Source organism: Rana temporaria, chromosome 2, assembly GCF_905171775.1.
Source record: "Rana temporaria chromosome 2, aRanTem1.1, whole genome shotgun sequence".
In the NCBI taxonomy this organism is placed as follows: domain Eukaryota; kingdom Metazoa; phylum Chordata; class Amphibia; order Anura; family Ranidae; genus Rana; species Rana temporaria.
In genome coordinates this window covers 344,535,259-344,555,770 of record NC_053490.1, presented here as the reverse complement: position 1 = coordinate 344,555,770, position 20,512 = coordinate 344,535,259, and the positions used below count along the sequence as shown (strand labels likewise).

General features: G+C 42.9%; 1 protein-coding gene across 2 annotated transcripts in view; it reads right to left on the bottom strand.

The window, feature by feature from the left end:
• Window positions 1–17,608: 17,608 nt before the first annotated feature.
• The window catches only part of KLHDC8A (kelch domain containing 8A), a 149,366-nt gene continuing 146,462 nt past the window's right edge, over window positions 17,609–20,512 (bottom strand). For both annotated transcript variants that reach the window (XM_040337553.1, XM_040337554.1), the window contains one exon: window positions 17,609–17,864. In XM_040337553.1, the coding sequence (XP_040193487.1) occupies window positions 17,671–17,864 (194 nt within the window). In that variant the 3' untranslated portion in view covers window positions 17,609–17,670. The remainder of the gene's footprint in view (window positions 17,865–20,512) is intronic.

Here is a 20,512-nt window from a genome sequence, read left to right as displayed (position 1 = left end):
ATGCATGTGCGTGTGTTGTTACCTTATAGTGCATGCACATAAACCCAAGGTAAGTAGAGTAGCAGGTCCTAGTTGCAATCTCGGAATACCCAAGAGGATAGTATGTGACCGGTCAAAATATATTAATGCATTAAAGTGTTTGTTCACCAATGTCAGACGTCTGTCAAGCAAAATAGGTGAGTTGGAAACTGGTGCATCAGAAGAGCTATGATGTGATCGGTATTGCTGAAACTTGGCTTCATTCCTCACATGACTGGGTTAATATTCCTGGCTATGCACTCTTTCGGAAAGACAGGGTTAAAAGGAAAGGCGGAGGGGTCTGTCTCTATGTGAGAAGTGATCTTAAAGCGAGTGTGAAAGAGGACATGGTGGATGGAGAGTGTGATGAGTCTGAAGCATTATGGGTGGAACTGCATAAAGATGTGCGTAGTTCAGTTCAAAGTTAATCATTGAAGTTTGTTATAGACTACCCAATGTTAATGAGGAGGTGGAGAATCCGCTCCTTGCACAGATTGAAAGGTCTGGGACGGTGATAATAATGGGGTATTTTAACTACCCAGAAATTAACTGGAGTAATAGGACTGCTGGGACAGTTAAAGGGAAACCATGTATAAACCTATTACAGGACAATATTATGGTCCAGTTTATTGAGGCCCCAACTAGGAATGATGCTCTGTTGGACCTGGTAATCTCAAACCATACAGAGCTTATTACTAATGTTCAGATAAAAGAACACCTGGGTAGCAGTGACCATAACATGATTTCATTTGATGTTAGCTGTAAGCAAAATCCACATATGGGAAAGATAATTTTCCAAGGATAATGGCTGCTCTCCAGGACTTAGAATGGGAGAGAATATTGGCATCAATGAGCACAGAACAGAAATGGGAATTCCTCAAAAGACTGTTTATGAACTCACTGCAAAGTATATTCCCATGGGCAACAAGTTTAAAAGGCTAAAAATAAAACCTATGTGGCTAACGGCCAAAGTTAAAGCTATAAACTATAAGAAAAGAGCCTTTAAAAAAATATAAAAATGAAGGAACACTAATGTCGTTTAAATGTTAAAAAATATAACAGGATATGTAAAAAGGAAACCAAGGATGCAAAAACTCAAAATGAACGACAGATTGCAAAAAAAAGTAGGACAAACCCCAAGAAATTCTTCAAATATATTAATAGTAAAAAGGTCAAGTCTGAGCATGTAGGCCCTTTACTAAATAATCTAGAGTGAGTGACTGGGGACAAAGGGAAGGCTAACTTATTAAATGCCTTCTTCAGCTCTGTGTATACAAAGGCGCAGGGCTTTTTTTCAGGGGGAACTTGGGGGAACTATGTTTCACCACCTCTGGCTCAGACCCTTTGGTGCCTGCTCACCACAATCACTTGTAAACACAGGAAGTCTGATTTCTGTGTTTACAAGTGACAGCTCTGCACTCTTATCGGTATGTAATGCAATCCTGGTATTTAATGCCCCTTTAAGACCCTTCTACTGTTTGAAATTTGAACGGGTCGTGGTTGAGTTCCTGCACCTATTTTCTGAGAAGAAAAGCTCTGCAAAGGAGCATGGGGGAGCTCATGTCTATAATGGGGGTGGTAGCGACAAAGCCCCAAATGATACACAATGGCTCAAAAGTGATATGGTTCAGAAATATTTAGACAGAATAAAGGTGGATAAAGCACCTGGGCCTAATGGCATCCACCCACGGATCCTAAAAGAATTGAGCTCTGTCATTTCAAAGCCAATGTATATAATTTTTAGGGACTCATTAATGACAGGAATAGTACCACTGGATTGGCGCAGGGCCAATGTAGTGCCCATATTTAAAAAGGGAACAAAGTCTTTACCAAGTAACTATAGACCTGTTGGTTTAACTTCTATAGCTGGGAAGATACTGGAGAGATTAATAAAAGACCACATAGAGGAGTTCTTGCTGGAAACAAACTATTTAAGCAACAGACCGCATGGATTCATGAAAGACAGAAGTTGTCAGACAAACCTGATTTCTTTTTATGAAAAGGTAAGTAAAACCTTGGGCAGAGGGGTGGCGGTGGACGTGGTATACTTGGATTTTGCAAAAGCGTTTCGATACAGTTCCGCACACACGGCTCATGTGTAAGGTAAAGTCTACAGGATTGGAAATATCAGTTTGTAAATGGATAGAAAACTGTCTAAAAGACAGAATTCAGAGAGTAGGGGTTAATGATTCTTACTCTGAATGGTCTAAAGTTATCAGTGGTGTACCCCAAGGTTCAGTGTTGGGACCCTTACTTTTTAATATCTTTTTTAATGATATTGGGTCTGTGAAATAAACCAGTGTAAAAATGGTTTATGTGTTAAAATAGCACTGCTTCTGCTGTTAAAAGGCTATACTTAGCGTTCTGGACGAATGATGAATCGTGAGACAAGTTCGTGAATTAACGTGAATAAAAACCGTGTGTTTTAATATACACACTATAAAAGGATCAGTACAGTTACAGTACATAAACATTCAAAAATAAAAAAGTTCTTAAAGTGCTTTAACCACTTGCCGCCCCGCCAATGACAGATTGACGTCGGCAAAGTGGTTGTAGAATCCTGACTGGACGTCATATGGGCACTGACTGGCAACAAGTAAATCAGTGCCGCCCATGAGTGTCCATCAGTGCCGCCCATGAGTGCCCATCTGTGGTGCCCATCTGTGCCGCCCATGAGTGCCCATCAGTGCCGCTTATGTGTGCCGCCTGTGTGCCCATCAGTGCCGCATACCAGCGCCGCCAATCAGTGCCACCTCATCTGTGCCTGTCAGTACTACCTTGTCGATGTCCATCAGTGCCATCTCACCTGTGCCCATCAGTGCCACCATATCAGTGCCCGTAATTGAAAGAGAAAACGTACTTCTTTACAAAAAAATTACAGAAAAAAAAAACGTAATTTTTTTCAAAATGTTCGGTCTTTTTTTAGTTGTTGCGCAAAAAAAAAAATCGCAGAGGTGATCAAATACCACCAAAAGAAAGCTCTATTTGTGGGTAAAAAAGGACGCCAATTTTGTTTGGGTACAGTGTAGCATGACCGCGCAATTGCCATTCAAAGTGCGACAGTGCTGAAAGCTGAAAATTGGCTTGGGCGGGAAGGTACGTAAGTGCCCTGTATGGAAGTGGTTAAAGATGGCCGATTTGCCATGTGTTTGCTTGAGAGAATTGTCTGTGTGCTTCTTGGTGATGGCTGAAGAGAAGAAGAGCGAACTTTTTAGAAACTTCAAGCCTTTGTTTGACCTTCGCGCCGAAAAGTAAACCACTCCTACATTTACTTCCTCCGTCCTAAGGAGTGACTAGTATAAGTATAAGGCTTAACATCTGCTTTAATTTATCAAATTACATAGGAAATGAGTGATGGGCGACGGCTAACCTAAACACAGTTCTGTAGGTAAATTCCCAACAGGATATGGGGGGAAGGGATCAGTCTCTGGAAATATATGAAAACACAACCCCCTTCTCACATAGGAATACATTTTTGAACATATATATATTGTACCCTGGGGGATAGGTAGCAGGTACAAAAGCTCCCTGGGATGAGCAGGCACAGATACCAAGTCCATGGGATAAGTGAAAACAGAGGGGTGTTTATTGGTGCTATATACAAAGTCTATTTACAGGTGCTGTACAGTGTGCAGAAAAACAAACCGAACAAAGAATAATTAAACAAAAACCTAGCCGTGTCTCGGCTCTAACTATACGATATATGGACAGGCCCTCACTACCAGGCTGAACAAGCCTACAGCTTGTCGGCTTAAACACAAACTGCTTAACAGTTTTCCACCAACCTCCTTGCTCTCTCACAGATCAGTACCAACTGTGTTTCCCAGGCAGAGCAAAGGCTGTCTGCTCAGGTGAGCTTAAATGGACCTGGGAGAGAGGAACACCTGAACTGGATCAGAGCTGCCTGAACGTGTAAGGCCCCATACACACGACCGAACATGTCTGCTGAAACTGGTCCGCGAACCAGTTTCAGCAGACATGTTCGGTCGTCTGTACAGCCGAGCGGACAGGATTCCAGCGTACATTTGCCCGCCGGGCCTTTTTCGAGTGGGCAAATATTTCTAAACTTGTTTAGAAACTTGCCCGCTGGAATTCTGTCAGTCGGACATGTTCGGTCGTCTGTACAGACTTACCGTACATGTCCGAGTGGCCGCCATCCCTCGCATGCGTCGAATAACTTTGACGCATGCGTGGAAGCATTGACCTTCCTGCGTCGCGCACGTCGCCGCGTCATCGCGGACACGTCACCGCGCTGTCTGTCCGCGCGGATTGTCTCTAATTTCTGTCTGATGGTGTGTACAACCATCAGACAGAAATCTCCGACCGGACATGTCCGCTGAAAACGGTCCGGCATACCGTTTTCAGCGGACTGTCCGGTCGTGTGTACAAGGCCTAAGAGAGGAGCCTGGGAGAGGTATAAACCCTGAACAGGACCTTCCCAGGCTCTCTCTGGGACGCTCTGCTACACATCATCCCCCCTTGTTTCAACCCTAGGGTTGGAACACCTGTGGCCCAACAGGAGTGAACACAGGACAGGGCATCTACATTCCTCATCCCACACCTGGCCTGTGTTTTACATTAAAGGAGTAATCCTGTAGAGCCAAAAACCAACGGTTCACCCGTCTATTAGTCTTCTTTTGGGCCATTCATTTCAGGGGAGCATGGTCCGTTATTAACTCGAACTGGCGCCCTAACAAATAGTATCTAAGCACATCCACTGCCTACTTTATGGCTAAGCATTCTTTTTCAATGACTGCATACTTTTTCTCATGATCATTGAGCTTTCTGCTTAGGTACACCACAGGGTGTTCTTCCCCATTGTGTACCTGTGACAATACTGCCCTGATACCTACATCAGAGGCATCTGTGTGAACCAAAAAGTCTTTGGAGAAATCGGGGGAGTATAGCACTGGCTGTGCACAAAGAGCCTTCTTCAGGACTTGGAAAGATTCTTCTGCTACTGGGGACCATTTCACCATTACGGAGTCTTTCCCTTTTGTAAGGTCTGTCAGTGGGGCAGCTATAGTTGCAAAATTTGGAATAAATCTTCTATAATCCCCCACAATCCCAAGAATGGCCCTGACCTGCTTCTTGTTTGCCGGACGTGGCCACTCCTCGATGGCTTCTATTTTATTCACCTGGGGTTTAATAACTCCACGGCCAAATAGTGTAGCCCAAATACTTGGCTTCCTCCAAACCAATGGCACATTTTTTTGGATTTGCCGTGAAACCTTCCTTGAAGAGGGAATCAAGGACAGCTTGGACACGGGGCAAGTGAGACTCCCAGTCAGTGCTATGCACCACTATGTCATCCAGACAGGCTGCAGCATACTGTCAGTGAGGTCTTGGGGTCCTGTCCATGGCCCTCTGAAATGTTGCAGGGGCATTTTGCAACCCAAAAGGCATTTTCTTATACTGAAATGATCCCTCTGGGGTCACAAACACTGTCTTTTCTTTGGCACTATTAGTCAGGGGTATTTGCCAATATCCTTTGGTCAAGTCCAAAGTGGTCAGATAACGGGCCTTGCCAAGTCGGTCTATAAGTTCGTCTACCCTGGGCATTGGGTATGTGTCAAACTTTGTTACTGCATTAAGCTTTCTGAAGTCGTTACAAAACCTCCAAGTGCCATCCGGTTTTGGGACTAATACAATGGGGCTAGACCATTCACTATTGGATTCCTCAATAACATCTAGCTCCAACATCCTTTTAACTTCCTCACCGATGTCCTTTCTTCTAGCTTCGGGAATTCGGTATGGTTTGAGCTTGACACGGACTCCAGGTTCAGTAACAATATCATGCTGAAGTCGTGCCAGGCAACTCTGAAAATTTCTCTCTATTCCTTATCAGGAACGCTTTAGCTTCCTGTTTTTGGGAATATGACAGGGTGTCTGGAATTGTGACGTCAGGGATCAGAGGGGACTCAGTACCTTTTAGGCGTTACAGGGAGGAACCTTGCAGTCAATGCCAGTCTATCCTTCCAGGGCTTTAACAGATTTATGTGGTAAATCTGTTCGGGCTTCCTTTTACCTGGTTGATAGGCCAAGGCCATGGGCCATGGGATAAGTGAAAACAGAGGGGTGTTTATTGGTGCTCTATACAAAGTCTATTTACAGGTGCTGTACAGTGTGCAGAAAAACAAACCGAACAAAGAATAATACGCTATACGATATGATTTATGTACATGCCCTCACTACCAGGCTGAACAAGCCTATAGCTTGTCAGCTTAAACACAAACTGCTTAACAGTTTTCCACCAACCTCCTTGCTCTCTCACAGATCAGTACCAACTGTGTTTCCCAGGCAGAGCAAAGACTGTCTGCTGTGGTGAGCTTAAATGGACCTGGGAGAGAGGAACACCTGAACTGGATCAGAGCTCCCTGAACGTGTAAGAGAGGAGCCTGGGAGAGGTATAAACCCCAAACAGGACTTTCCCAGGCTCTCTCTGGGACGCTCTGCTACAATTTATATATATATATATATATATATATATATATATATATATATATATATATATATATATATATATATATATATATATATATATATATAATATTTACAAAATCCATCAAACCTGTCAGCTTCTAGAATTTGAAAACTCGGGTTCAAATGTCACATCAGAAGATTATTATCTCAAAGCCCAACATCCATATCACTTAACAGGGATTTATATTCTTAATGATTATTACTAACCAAATTATATTTTAGATATTAAAAATATAACAGTCCGAGATCAAAAGTAACATTTCTGTCTTTGCAGATGACACCAAGCTATGCAGTGGAATAATGTCTTTACAAGCCAACCTCAATGCTCTGTCTAATTGGGCAACTAAGTGGCAGATGAGGTTTAATGTTGATAAATGTAAAGTTATGCCCTTGGGGGCTAAGAATATGCATGTATCATACATACTAGGGGGAGTACAACTGGAGGAATCCGTAGTGAAGTGGTTTTGGTAGATCATAAGCTCAATAATGGCATGCAATGCCAAGCTGTGGTTTCCAAAGCGAGCAAAGTCCTTTCTTGTATTAAGAGAGGTATGGACTCCAGAGAGAGATATCATTTTGCCCCAGTACAAATCATTAGCAAGACCTCATCTGGAATATGCAGTTCAGTTTTGGGCCCCAGTTCTCAAAAAGGATATTGGGGAACTGGAGAAAGTGCAGAGAAGGGCAACCAAACTGATAAGAGGCATGGAGGAGCTCAGCTATTAGAAAAGATTAGAGGAACTGAATTTATTCACTCTTGAGAAGAGGAGATTAAGGGGGGATATAATCAACATGTACAAATATATAAGGGGTCCATATAGTGAACTTGGTGTTGAGTTGTTTACTTTACGGTCAACACTGAGGACAAGGGGGCACTCTTTACGTCTAGAGGCAAAGAGATTTTGCCTCCAAATACAGAAAGGTTTCTTCACAGTAAGAGATGTGGTTCTGGCCAGCTCTGTAAATTGCTTTAAGAAAGGCCTGTATACTTTCCTAGATGTACATAATACAACTAGGTACTAACATTTATAGGTAAAGTTGATCTGGGGAACATCCGATTGCCTCATGGGGGATCAAGAAGGAATTTTTTCCCCTGCTGTAGCAAATTGAATCATGCTTTGCTGGGGTTTTTTGCCTCCCTCCTATATACACCCCATCCTCCCCACAAAAAAAAGGAAAAAACACATCTCCCCCCCCCCCCCCCCCACTATCTTTCATTAATCTACTGTATAATCACTATCGGTCCAGCACATAGCATTTCTCGGTAACTTCAAAACTTAGTCACGTCTCATCGCTACAGTTCATACTTTATCGATCAATTTATTTAGTACTTATCCTTATCCACTCTTGGGCTTGTTTTGGGGTGTGGAAAAAAGTCTTTTCATCTTCCAACCACCCTTAATTGAGCTGGATACATCATTGAGTATTCAATTTCTTTTTCCCATAGTTTTCACTTAATTTCATTAAATGATGCACATATAGCTTCTGTAGCTTCAATGAAAAGTCTGGGAATATAGATACTCTCAAACTGTATGTTTCCCTTTTGTCTTGCCTTCCGCAATACCAGATCTCTATCCTTACAGTTTAGCAGTCTTGCTAATAATGGTCTTGCTGGTGCACCTGGTTGTGCTGATCTCGATGAGCTCTCTCCGCTCCAAATGCCATAGAAAACTCTGCATCCGGAAATATAGTTTTTATCCATCTCTCGACAAATTGTCCCAAATTCAATCCTTCTACTTTCTCTGGCATACCCACAATTCTTATATTACTTCTTCGCATTCAATTTTCCAAATCGTTTATTTTTATTTTATTTTTTGCCACAGTACCATCCGTTTTTTAGTTTCTGCTGCTTTTTTTTTTTTACTACTGGGGGGAGTTCATCCTCTAAAGTTGATACTCTAGTCTCTCACAGTCACTCTCTACCGCATAGTCTGCAGATCTTGCCTGAGAAGTCCTATATCCTCTTTTAATTCTACGTTAACATGCCACTGCTCGACTGTATACCAGCTAGTAATTGAGCGTTCATCTGATCCAGCGTGAGCTTCTTTTCCATTTTATCAGCCGGGGGAGGGGGAGAGTACTTGCTTTTAGTGTTTCAGCTGCCAGCAGCCCGCCACTTCATGTCTGTGGAGGGCTGCGTCCACTCTGCTGATTTTTGGTCCTTGCATACTCCCCCAGCTGATCTGCCTATGTTTGTTTGTTCATACAGGCCACCTCACACCTTCAGTCTTAGGATGATGCCATTTTAGGTGTCTCGGAGCTGCGATCCCATCACAGGATTATGCTGGATACTAAAGGCTGGACACAGAGCTCATGCTAACCTATTATTGAGTGGTGGCAAAGGGAACTGTGGCTCCCTGATGGAGCTAGGGCTGGGCACAAAGGAGTCAGGGAGGCCAAAAATAAATTTTTGTGTGTTGAAGGTGGCTGCTACTCAGATGATAGTTGCTGGGGACAGCTCATCATGTGATTGTAGAGGCAGATGGGTTCTACTGATGAGGACTACTGGTGGTGGTTTTACTGGCTAGGTAGCTCTGATTGTAGTCCAGGGACTAATTCAGGCACAGAGGGGTAAGGGAGACCCCAGTAACACAGTAGCAGGGTGGAGCAAGATGGCTGCCACCTATTGAATCTGGGTCATGGCCACCGCTGCTCCCTGCACCACAGATGGGGAGGATGTCTGCTTTAATCCTCTACAGGGGTTGCACTATATCTGGCCTGGTGGTGGGATCAGGCCTGGATCGAGACCAGAGGAGGCCTTGACTGCCTGGGTGTAGAAAGATGGCCGCCATGACTGGGGTCGCACTGTTTCCGTCCGGGCTGCTCCAGTGGTGGGATGGGGCCTGGATTGAGTTCAGGAAAGATGAGGAGGCCCAGAGTGTCTGCTAAGGTGCACCAAGATGGCCGACACTTGCTGAACCTCCTAAGTTGCGTCGGGCTGGCTCTCAGAAGTGGCATCAAGAGGACCAACGGTAGCGGGTCTCCGATCGGACTGTCCCAAATCCTGTGTGTGGAAGGAGATGGGCGCGGGAGAGCCAGGAAGGCCCAGAGATAGTACAGCAGCCGGGTGGAACAAGATGGCTGCTTTCCCCCACTGTATAGACCGGAGAAGCGGATCGTCTCGCAGGTGGCTGAGATGGAGAGGATAACCGCGCCAACGGCTCCAGATGTAGCACCGACAGCCCGGGGGACTAGAATTCTGTGGGGAGAGCAGCGATGGACCACTTGTGGGTAAGAAATGGCGAGGATTCCCAGGGAAGGCTGGAGATCATCAGACACGTCTGCTCTGTCTAACTTCCGGCTGCGCCTCTCCCCAAGCCTTTAGTTAACCACTTCCATACCAGGTACTTACGCAGCTTCCCGCCCAAGCCAATTTTCAGCTTTCAGCACTGTCGCACTTTGAATGGCAATTGCGCGGTCATGCTACACTGTACCCAAACAAAATTGGCGTCCTTTTTTCCCCACAAATAGAGCTTTCTTTTGGTGGTATTCGATCACCTCTGCGATTTTTTTTTTTTGCGCAACAACTAAAAAAAGGCTGAAAATTTGGAAAAAAAATTACGTTTTTATTTTTTTCTGTTAATTTTTTTGTAAATAAGTTTTCTCTTTCAATTACGGGCACTGATATGGCGGCACTAATGGGCACCGATGAGATGGCACTGATGGACATCGATGAGGTAGTACTGACGGGCACAGATGAGGTGGCACTGATTGGCGGCGCTGGTATGCGACACTGATGGGCACACATAGGCGGCACTGATGGGCACACATAGGCGGCACTGATGGGCACACATAGGCGGCACTGATGGGCACACATAGGCGGCACTGATGGGCACACATAGGCGGCACTGGGCACTCATGGGCGGCACAGATGGGCACTCATAAGCGGCACAGATGGGCGGCACTGATGGATACTTATGGGTGGCACAGATGGGCACTGATAGGTGGGCACTGGGCATGGATGGGCACTGTGGGGTGGCACTGATGGACACTGGGGTGGCGCTGATGGACACTGGGGTGGCGCTGATGGACACTGGGGTGGCAGCACTTATTTTTGCCAGGTTGCCAGTCAGTGCCCATTTGTGGGCACTGACTGGCATCTTTTTTCTTTATGCTTTTTTTTTTTTTGTCTTTTTTTTTTTTTTTTTGTATTTTTTTTTTTTTTGCCCACCCTGGTGCTCCAGGGTGGGCATCCCTGGTGGTCCAGTGTGGCGATCCGAGGGGGGGCTGCGCTGATAAACAATCAGCGCTAACCCCCCCTGTCAGGAGAGCCGCCGATCGGCTATCCTCTACTCGCGTCTGTCAGACGCGAGTGAGGAAGAGCCATCGACGGCTCTTCCTGTTTACATCGTGATCAGCCGTGGTTGGACACGGCTGATCACGTGGTAAAGAGTCTCCGCCGGAGGCTCTTTACCGAGATCGGAGATGCAGGGTGTCAGACTGACACCCCGCATCACCGATCGCCGCGATGCGCGCCCCCACGGGCGCGCGCGGCATGAAATCCTGCAGGACGTTCGAGAACGTCCTGTCAGGATTTCATAACCACTTCCCGGACGTAAATCGGCCATAGGCCGGGCGGGAAGTGGTTAAAGACACATCTTTGAATGCTTCTGACCAGGAACACTCACATTTCTGTCTTCTGTGCAATTATTGTTGCGTTTTGTTCTTATTGTGAAATGCAAATTAAACACATTTTTGTCAATCAACCTAGTAATACTTTATTCATCAAACAGTGGGATATACAATGGACAGCTTTATATTTTCTATGTTTTTATTACAAAAATTGATTATACAGATAAAACTTCTGTATAAACATACTGATTAGTGGTCTGCTAACCATGCATGTTAAAATCTAAATTAATTGATTTACAGCATTAGGTTTACTCTTATATTTAATATACAATCTATATGTATGGCATCCTGTATTGCTTTAACCACTTAAGCCCTGGACCTTTAGGCAGCTAAATGCCCAGGCCAGGTTTTGCGATTCGGTACTGCGTCGCTTTAACAGACAATTGCGCGGTCGTGCGACGTGGCTCCCAAACAAAATTGGGGTCCTTTTTTCCCCACACATAGAGCTTTCTTTTGGTGGTATTTGATCACCTCTGCGGTTTAAACAAAAATAGAGCGACAATTTTGAAAAAAAAATCATTTTTTACTTTTTGCTATAATAAATATCCCCCAAAAACATATATACATTTTTTTTCCCTCAGTTTAGGCCGATACGTATTCTTCTACCTATTTTTGGTAAAAAAAAATCTCAATAAGCGTTTATCGATTGGTTTGCGCAAAATTTATAGCGTTTACAAAATAGGGGATAGTTTTATTGCATTTTTATTAATTATTATTTTTTTACTACTAATGGCGGCGATCAGCGATTTTTTTTTTTTTTTCGTGACTGCGACATTATGGCGGACACTTCGGACAGTTTTGACTCATTTTTGGGACCATTGTCATTTTCACAGCAAAAAATGCATTTAAATTGCATTGTTTATTGTGAAAATTACAGTTGCAGTTTGGGAGTTAACCACAGGTGGCGCTGTAGGAGTGAGTGTTCACAGTGTGTGTTTACAACTGTAGGGGGGTGTGGCTGTAGGACTGACGTCATCGATCGAGTCTCCCTATAAAAGGGATCACTCGATCGATGCAGCCGCCACAGTTTACACACGGCTCTCCCCGTTCTTCAGCTCCGGGGAGCGATCGCGACGGAGCGGCTATAAACCAATAGCCGCGCCGACGTCCCGGATCGCTCCCCGCGGTATACATGCGGCGGTCGGCAAGTGGTTAAACGACAAATATACACTACACTCTTCTTATTAAAGCTCAACTCAAATTTTATTTTTTGTTTTTTAGTTTCTTATAGAATATACCTTCAGTTGAAAAACGGTAACCTCTATTATCTGGGCCGATATACAAGTATACACCCTGTTCCAAATTATTATGCCAATGATATTTTTCTCATTTACCTAAATAATTGATGTAAAAAACAGTCAGCATAATTCTCATGTTATCAACTATTAAGAGTACAATTCAAATTTTATTGAACAAACCTAATAACTTTTAATTTTTAATTTTTTTCAAAATAAAAAACTTGCAATGCACTGTTCCAAATTATTACGCACAGTAATTTTCAAAACACTTTATAGGTTGCAAACAACTGAAAATTTTAATTTTGTTGTGTTTGCAGCATATTTACTGAAATCAAAAGCTATTTCAATCAAACTTTGAACAACATTTTAACAGGTCACGTTACATTTTAACATAGGACCCCTTATTTGATAGCAGCTTCACAAGTCTTGCATCTATTGAACTTGTGAGTTTTTGGACAGTTTCTGCTTTAATTTGTTTGCAAGATGTTAAAATAGCCTCCCAGAGCTGCTGTTTGGATGTAAACTGCTTCCCAACCTCATAGATCTTTTGCTTGAGGATGCTCCAAAGTTTCTCAATAGGATTGAGGTCAGGGGAGAATGGAGGCCACACCATGACTTTTTTTCTCCTTTTTATCCCCATAGCAGCAGCAGAGGTATTCTTTGCAGCATGAGAAGGTGCATTGCCATGCATGAAGATGATTAATTTTTTACGGAAAGCATAGTTCTTCCTTCTGTACCAGGGAAGGAAGTGGTCAGTCAGGAACTCCACATACTTTGCAATGGTCACCTTTACACCTTCGGGACCCTAAAGGAGCCGACCAGCTCTCTTCCCATGATTCTGGCCCAAAACATGACTCCACCACCGCCTTGCTGACGTTGCAGCCTTGTTGGAACAAGGTGGCTGTCCACCAACCATCCACTACTCCATCCATCTAGACCATCCAGGGTTGCACGGCACTCATCGGTGAACAGGACTGTTTGAAAATTTAGACTTTATGTATTTCTCTGCCCAATACAGCCATTTCTGCTTGTGAGCATTGGTTAGTGGTGGCCGAATTGAAGGTTTATGCACAGTTGCAAGACTCTGGAGGACTCTACACCTTGATGTCCGTGGGACTCCAGAGGCACCAGCAGCTTCAAATATCTGTTTGCTGCTATGAAATGGTATTTTAGCAGCCACAAATCTCTTAATAGTGCGATGATCACGCTTAAGTTTTCGTGAAATATCTAATGTTTTCATACCTCGTATAAGGCATTTCACTCTTTTCGGCAGCAGAAGGATCCTTTTTCTTCCCCCATATTGCTTGAAAATGGTGCTCTGCTTAATAATGTGGAACACCGTCCTTTAGTAGTTTTTCCTTTTTAATTGTGCTCACCTGGCAATCTAATTATCACAGGTGTCCGAGATTGTTTTCAGTGATCAAAAGAGCCCTGAGACACAATGCCATCCATGAGTTAAACTGAAAAACAAAATATTTAATCTTTGTGACACTGAGGCCTGGTTCACACTGGTACGATTTGAGATGCGATTTGAGATGTCAAATCGCATCTCAAATCGACGGCATTTGTCGGCAATGGCACCGTCCTAATCGGTGCGACGCAGAATCTGCGGCGCTGCACCAATTTCAAAAAGTAGTTCCTGTACTATTTTTTGCGATTTCGGGCCGCGATTTACATTGACATCTGTGCAGAAACCTGCACAGATGTCTCTGAAATCGCGGCCGAAATCGGGACTGCCAGCGAGAGTAAAATCGTGCGAGTTCAGCTGAACTCGCACGGCTTCACTTCCGCAGCCCAGTGTGAACCTGGGCTGAAATAGAATTTGCATAATAATTTGGAACAGGGTGTACAGTAATTCACATGAGCCATTGATTCTACAGTTGAATATGTCTCCCTTTATTAACTCATGACAAACAGTTTTTGCAATTTTACAAAGCCTTATACTGTCCCATTCATTATAAAATCATTGTGATACTCTTCTGACATGGTAATTACTATCTTATTCCAATATGATTACCTAATTCTTACAAATGTGCTTACACGATATTATCTCCCTCTATACCTTGAGAAATTTGGGCTGTGCCCCTTACACCTGGTTAACCACTTGCTTACTGGGCACATATACCCCCTTCCTGCCCAGGCGAAATTTCAGCTTTGGGCACTGCGTCTCTTTAACTGACAATTGCGTGGTCGTGCGACGTGGCTCCCAAACAAAATTGACATCCTTTCCCCCCCCACAAATAGAGCTTTCTTTTGGTGGTATTTGATCATCTCTGCGTTTTTTTTTTTTTTTTTTTTTGCGCTAAACAAAAAAAGAGCGCCAATTTTGAAAAAACAATATTTAACTTTTTGCTATAATAAATATCCCAATTTTTATTTTTTTTCTCTCAGTTTAGGCCGATACGTATTCTTCTACATATTTTTGGTTAAAAAAATAGCAATAAGCGTATATTGATTGGTTTGCGCAAAAGTTATAGTTCCTACAAAATGGGGGACAGAATTATGACTTTTATAAAAAAAAAATTTTTTACCAGTAATGGCGGCGATCTGTTTTTTTTTTTTTTTTTTTATTGGAACTGCGACATTATGTCGGACACTTTTGACACATTTTTGGGACCATTCACATTTATACAGCGATCAGGGCTATAAATATGTATAAATGTGACTGACAGGGAGGGGGTTAATACTGGAGGTGAGGAAGGGGTTAAATGTGTTCCCTAGGAGTAATTCTTACAGTGGGGGAAGGGGACGGACTGGGGGAGGTGACCGATCTGTGTCCCTATGTACAAGGGACACAGCATCGGTCTCCTCTCCCTGACAGGACGTGGATCTCTGTGTGCTTACACACACAGATCCATGCCCTTGACTGTGTAACAGCCAATCGCGGGTACCTGGTGGCCATTGTGGCTGCCAGGCACATGCATCGGCACCTCAGGGGCGGGCAAGGGCACGCCCCCAGTGGCTGGAGGAGCCAAGGACGTCCTCCCGACATTGTAGAGTCACCTTGTGACCGTCAAACTACAATGGCCCAGATACGAAGAGGTTAAATACATTATTTTCTATACATCTCACTCCTATAGGAATGCAACCGGCATCCTAATCCCTACAGCATCTATAATATAGCAGTGTTGAATAGGGTGAAAATTTCTAATCGGATTTCATTTATTGACTTTATGACAATTAGGATATGGGTTTACTAAAGGCGAAGCACTTTTGGTAGGTAATTTCCAGCTTGAAAGGGGATTTTTCCATACCTTTTAGTGAATGAGGTGAAGCTCTGCTGATTTCCATCATCCAAGCAATTTTTTTATTTATTTTATTTTCTTTGCATGCAATTGGGTATTCTTTGCAAAAGTAATTGTCACCACATTCACTAAGCTAACGGAATTTTCCCTTGCAAAATGAACAGCCTAACCCCTATGAGTCATCGCCTACCCATAGACCCATTTGTTTGTCACTGGCCTAAAGGTGACCAGAAAAAACAAGCAACAGATCTAAACATGAGTCATGTTTAGGAGGTAATAATCAGAGCCGCAAATAAGGGGGTACATCCAGGCCTTCTGTAGGGGGCCCAGGCTCTTTTCTTTGGCTTGGCCAGCCAGCAGCTTCAAGTTTCACCTTAATGCGGTAGTTACAGCCGGAACTTGACCTCCGGCACTTGCCCCTTGCATTTGCCGCTCGCTACTGTCGGCTTTCACTTATAAACATGGAAGCCCGGCTTTTGTGTTTTATAAGTGACAATGATCCTCTGCCGGTGGCACACTCAACCCTCCCTACATATACAGCAGAGGAGGATATGCACACAGCTTCAGGCTCGTTTGACTTTCTACTGTAAGGTACTGTACATTCTCTTCTGTGGGGTAGAGGAGCACTGGACAAGTAGGAAGGAAAGGTCTCAAAGAGAGGGGCACTCTGCACTGGGTAGGGAGGAGAGAAGAGCTCTGTACTGGGGGAGGGGCAGAAATTTGGGGAGAGCGCACTGTACTGGGGGAAGTTATAAACTGGCCTGTGATTTATGCACACCTGCACTCTGTACACAGCACAATCCTCAATCCTGCACCCTCAATGTTATGCACTTCTCAACCCTGCACTCTGAATGTACAACATTCCTAAACCTTGCACTCTGAATGCAACACACCCGAACCCTGCACTCTGAATGTAACGCACTTCTAAACCCTGCACTCTGTATGTAGCTCACTCTTGAACTCTGGGGGGGGGGGGGGTTGTGCTGATGGCTAGTGGTGCGATGGGGGTGTGATGGAGTTCCTGCACCTAATCTGAGAAAAAAAAACCCTGTAGCAGTAGGCCTCGTTTACACTTGTAGTTGTTACTGCTCACCTTCCACTGCATGAACTTGAAGACAAAGCTGGATTTTGTTTTAAGGTGGGGTCAGGGTGGGAGTCGAGATAGGCTGTACGGAACCCCATAATTTCTACATCAGCCCTGATGATATTATTTGTGTAGCAAAAGCACACCTGATTCTGCACAGATTTGGAACAATCTGTGCAACCAAATGTTGATTATTAACTTAAGTATGGATAAAAAGTAGCAAATTCTTCATAAGTTAGGGTTAGGTGCAAATGCTTCATCACAATTTGTTCTCAGTGAAGTGTCTACCTGTCATAGCCAGCTTATTCTATATCATTTTGACTGGAGTGCACAGGAAGAAAACGTATTTATTATAATTTTTTTTCATCTGCCTATTTGTGAATCTTCAAACTTCCCTGTCTTTGTATTTTAACTTTTTGCAGTCTGTGTTCAATTAAGTAGATTTCCCTCACGCCCTGTATACCCCCCTCCATCCTTTGGAAGATTTCCCCTCCTGTTGCAGTGAGAAATTAAAAAATGTTGCATTTCCCATCGATTCCTGTCCCAATGACAACCATGTTTAGGAAAGATAAAGAGGGTGAATCTCCCTAACAGGCACACAAACCGCAATAAAAAAAATGTGATACTTCCCCCTTCAAGCCACAAAAAAAGCTTTGGCTTTAGAAATATTTTAAATGCTAGTTTCACAATCACGTCCAAATTGGACAGATTTTAATGCCGGGACCCACAAAGTAGCGAAGTCCTTGCAATAGAACGAAATCTTGCCTCACACCACTCAAAATGCGGAAACCTGTAATTAATGGAGTAGCTTTATATTGAGATATTTAGCAGTCTAAGATCATATAGATAATCTTGTGTATACCAATGCACACTATTCTACCAGCAGAAAATTTGACTTGCTCAGTATAGAAAATGCTGTGCTTTTTTTTAATCTCTCAGTCCTTACAACCACTTTAAAGGCAAAATTTAGTCAAGTCTCCACCACACTCAGCATTTCTACAGCAGAACTAGGAACTTGGTTTACTCCTCCTATTGCATACAATTTATTTTTCAGGACAATACAGGCACAGGCACACCGTGGCGTTGGCATTGGGCTTAGACTTTCCCACCGGTTCTTCAGAGGATGGAATATTTCTGCCGTTTCCAGGACTGTTGGTTGGTTTCCTGTATGAATTGATCATTAAAATGATAAAAATTGTGATTTATAGTCTTTTTCATAAACCATTATTAGTGCTGATTTGTTACACAAGGAATAACTTTTCAAAGCACCTTATTATATTCATATCTTTTATTTAATTTTTTTGTGCAACATATTGCTTCATATGCCTATTTTACTGGCATATGAAGCTTGTTTACATATGGTCTCCTTGATGTACAGTATATCTATTGATACTTACATTTTACAATTTTATTCACATACCAAAATAAGGGGGACTTTTATGTACCCTTTCATGTTAAACTGCAAAACTCTTTTTAAATATAAGTGTATTATCCGTAATTTTCTTATAAGATAAACAGCAACTGTTAAAAATATATAAACTTCTCATATATCCTTCTTTTATACAATTATGAATTTATAAAAAAAAAAACATTTTCAAAAATTCCTTATCAGAGAATCTTTTAGACTTTTTAGGGTTGTTTGCCACTGCTGGTGTGAAGGAGCCCTAAAGCAGTTTCATAATAATTGAAAAACAATTGTTCAGTAGTACAGCATTTACCTATATGTGTGCCAAATGCCATGGATCACAGAGTTCCCCTGGGTTTAGCGCGTTAAAGCGGAGTTCCACCAATTATTATTTTTTTTAAGTCCGCAACTATAAATACTGCACTTACCTGTCCAGCGCGCCTGCGATGATGGCACCCAAGGCCGACCCATCCCTCGGTCCTCGGATGTTGCCGCTGCCATCTCCGGTAAGGGAATCGGGTCCTTTCTTCAAACAATATCTATCCCCACCTCCTTTTCCAAAACATCTAAGCACTATCCCTAGACTGAGCTTGCTGCATGGTAGGAATGCTAATCTGCCTCCAAGTAAATCCAGTGCCGTAACATTGTGTACTATCACCACGAGAGGAATAAGAGGAAACTTTCCTCTTCTATACAAGCCATGCTGGGGAATTTGCAGGTTCCACCGTAACCCATCCCCACCATGTGATAGTGGCAAGTAGGCTGCCTACCTAGTTATTACCAGCTGGGATAGTCCTCAGTTGTTTGGGAAAAGAAAGTGGGTGGTGGGGAAAGAAAATGAGAATTGTATATGTTTTCATGATTTACTATATATAAAACAATGATGGATAATACACATGGTATGTTTTAACCACTTCCATACCGGCCTATTCTGGCACTCCTCTCGTACATGCAAAAATCATATTTTTTTTGCTAGAAAATTACTCAGAACCCCCAAACACTATATATATGTTTTTTTAGCAGACACCCTAGGGAATAAAATGGCGGTCATTGCATTTTTATCTCGCACGGTATTTGCGCAATAATTTCTGAAACGCCATATTTTTTTTTTTTTTTTATGAATTTCATGACAGTTTCATGAATTATAAAATAACAAAACCGTAAAGTTAGCCCAATTTTTTTATATAATGTGAAAGATTGTTACTCCGATTAAAGAGATACCTAACATGTCACGCTTTTAAAATTGCGCACACTCATGGAATGGCGCCAAGCTTCAGTACTTAAAAATCTCCATAGGCGATCTTTAATTTTTATTTTTTTTACAGGTTACCAGTTTAGAGTTACAGAGGTCTAGTGCTAGAATCATTGCTGGTGCTTCAACGCACGTGGCGATACCTCACGTGTGGTTTGAACGCCGTTTACATATGTGGGCAAGACTTGCGTGTGTGTTCGCTTCTGAACGCAAGTTTTTTTTACTTATTTTTTTTTAATTTTACACTTTTTTTAAAAAAAATAACATTTTGTGATCAATTTTATTCCTATTACAAGGGATGTAAACATCCCTTGTAATAGAAATCTATTGTGACAGGTCCTCTTTATGGAGAGATGTGGGGTCAATAAGACCCTACATCTTTCCTTCATGCTGGAAAGCATAAGATTGTGAAAAAAAATTCCCGATCTCATGCCGACAGCCACGATTGCGGCTTTGTTTACTTCCGGGTACCCAGGCGTGACGTCATGACATCGTGCCCGGGCTTATGACGGTCATAGAGATGACTGGTGAGCATCCGGTCACCAGTCATCTCTATGCTTCCCATCCGGCGCCGGCAGATCGTTTCTCCGGGTCCCGGATGGCGTGGGAGAGCCCGGAGTAGCGCCGGATGGCGGCATGAGGGGGGACGTCACCTATAAGAACGATCAAGCAGTGGAGCTGCTGCTATGATCGTTCTTGTGGTGCACTGAATTGCCGACTGAAAACAGTGATATCTGAATGATGCCTGTAGCCGCAGGCATCATTCAGATATCCCCACTGAAAGTCCAGGACGTCATATGACGTCCATGGGTTGGAAGTGGTTAAACTTTGTTTCTGAACGAGTTAGTAAATGCCCCCTTTTGTAAAACGAATATTTATACAGTGCCTTGAAAAAGTTTTCATACCCCCTGAAATTTTCCACATTTTGTCATGTTACATTCAAAAGCATTAATTTATTTTATTGGGATTTTATGACCAATTTTTATTTAATAGACCAACACAAAGTGGCACATAACTGTGAAGTGGAAAAAAATGATAAATGGTTTTAAATTTTTTTTAATTTGTATTCAGCCCCTTTACTCTGATACCCCTAACTAAAATCTTGCCTTCAGAAGTCACCTAATTAGTAAATAGAGTCCACCTGTGTGTATTTGA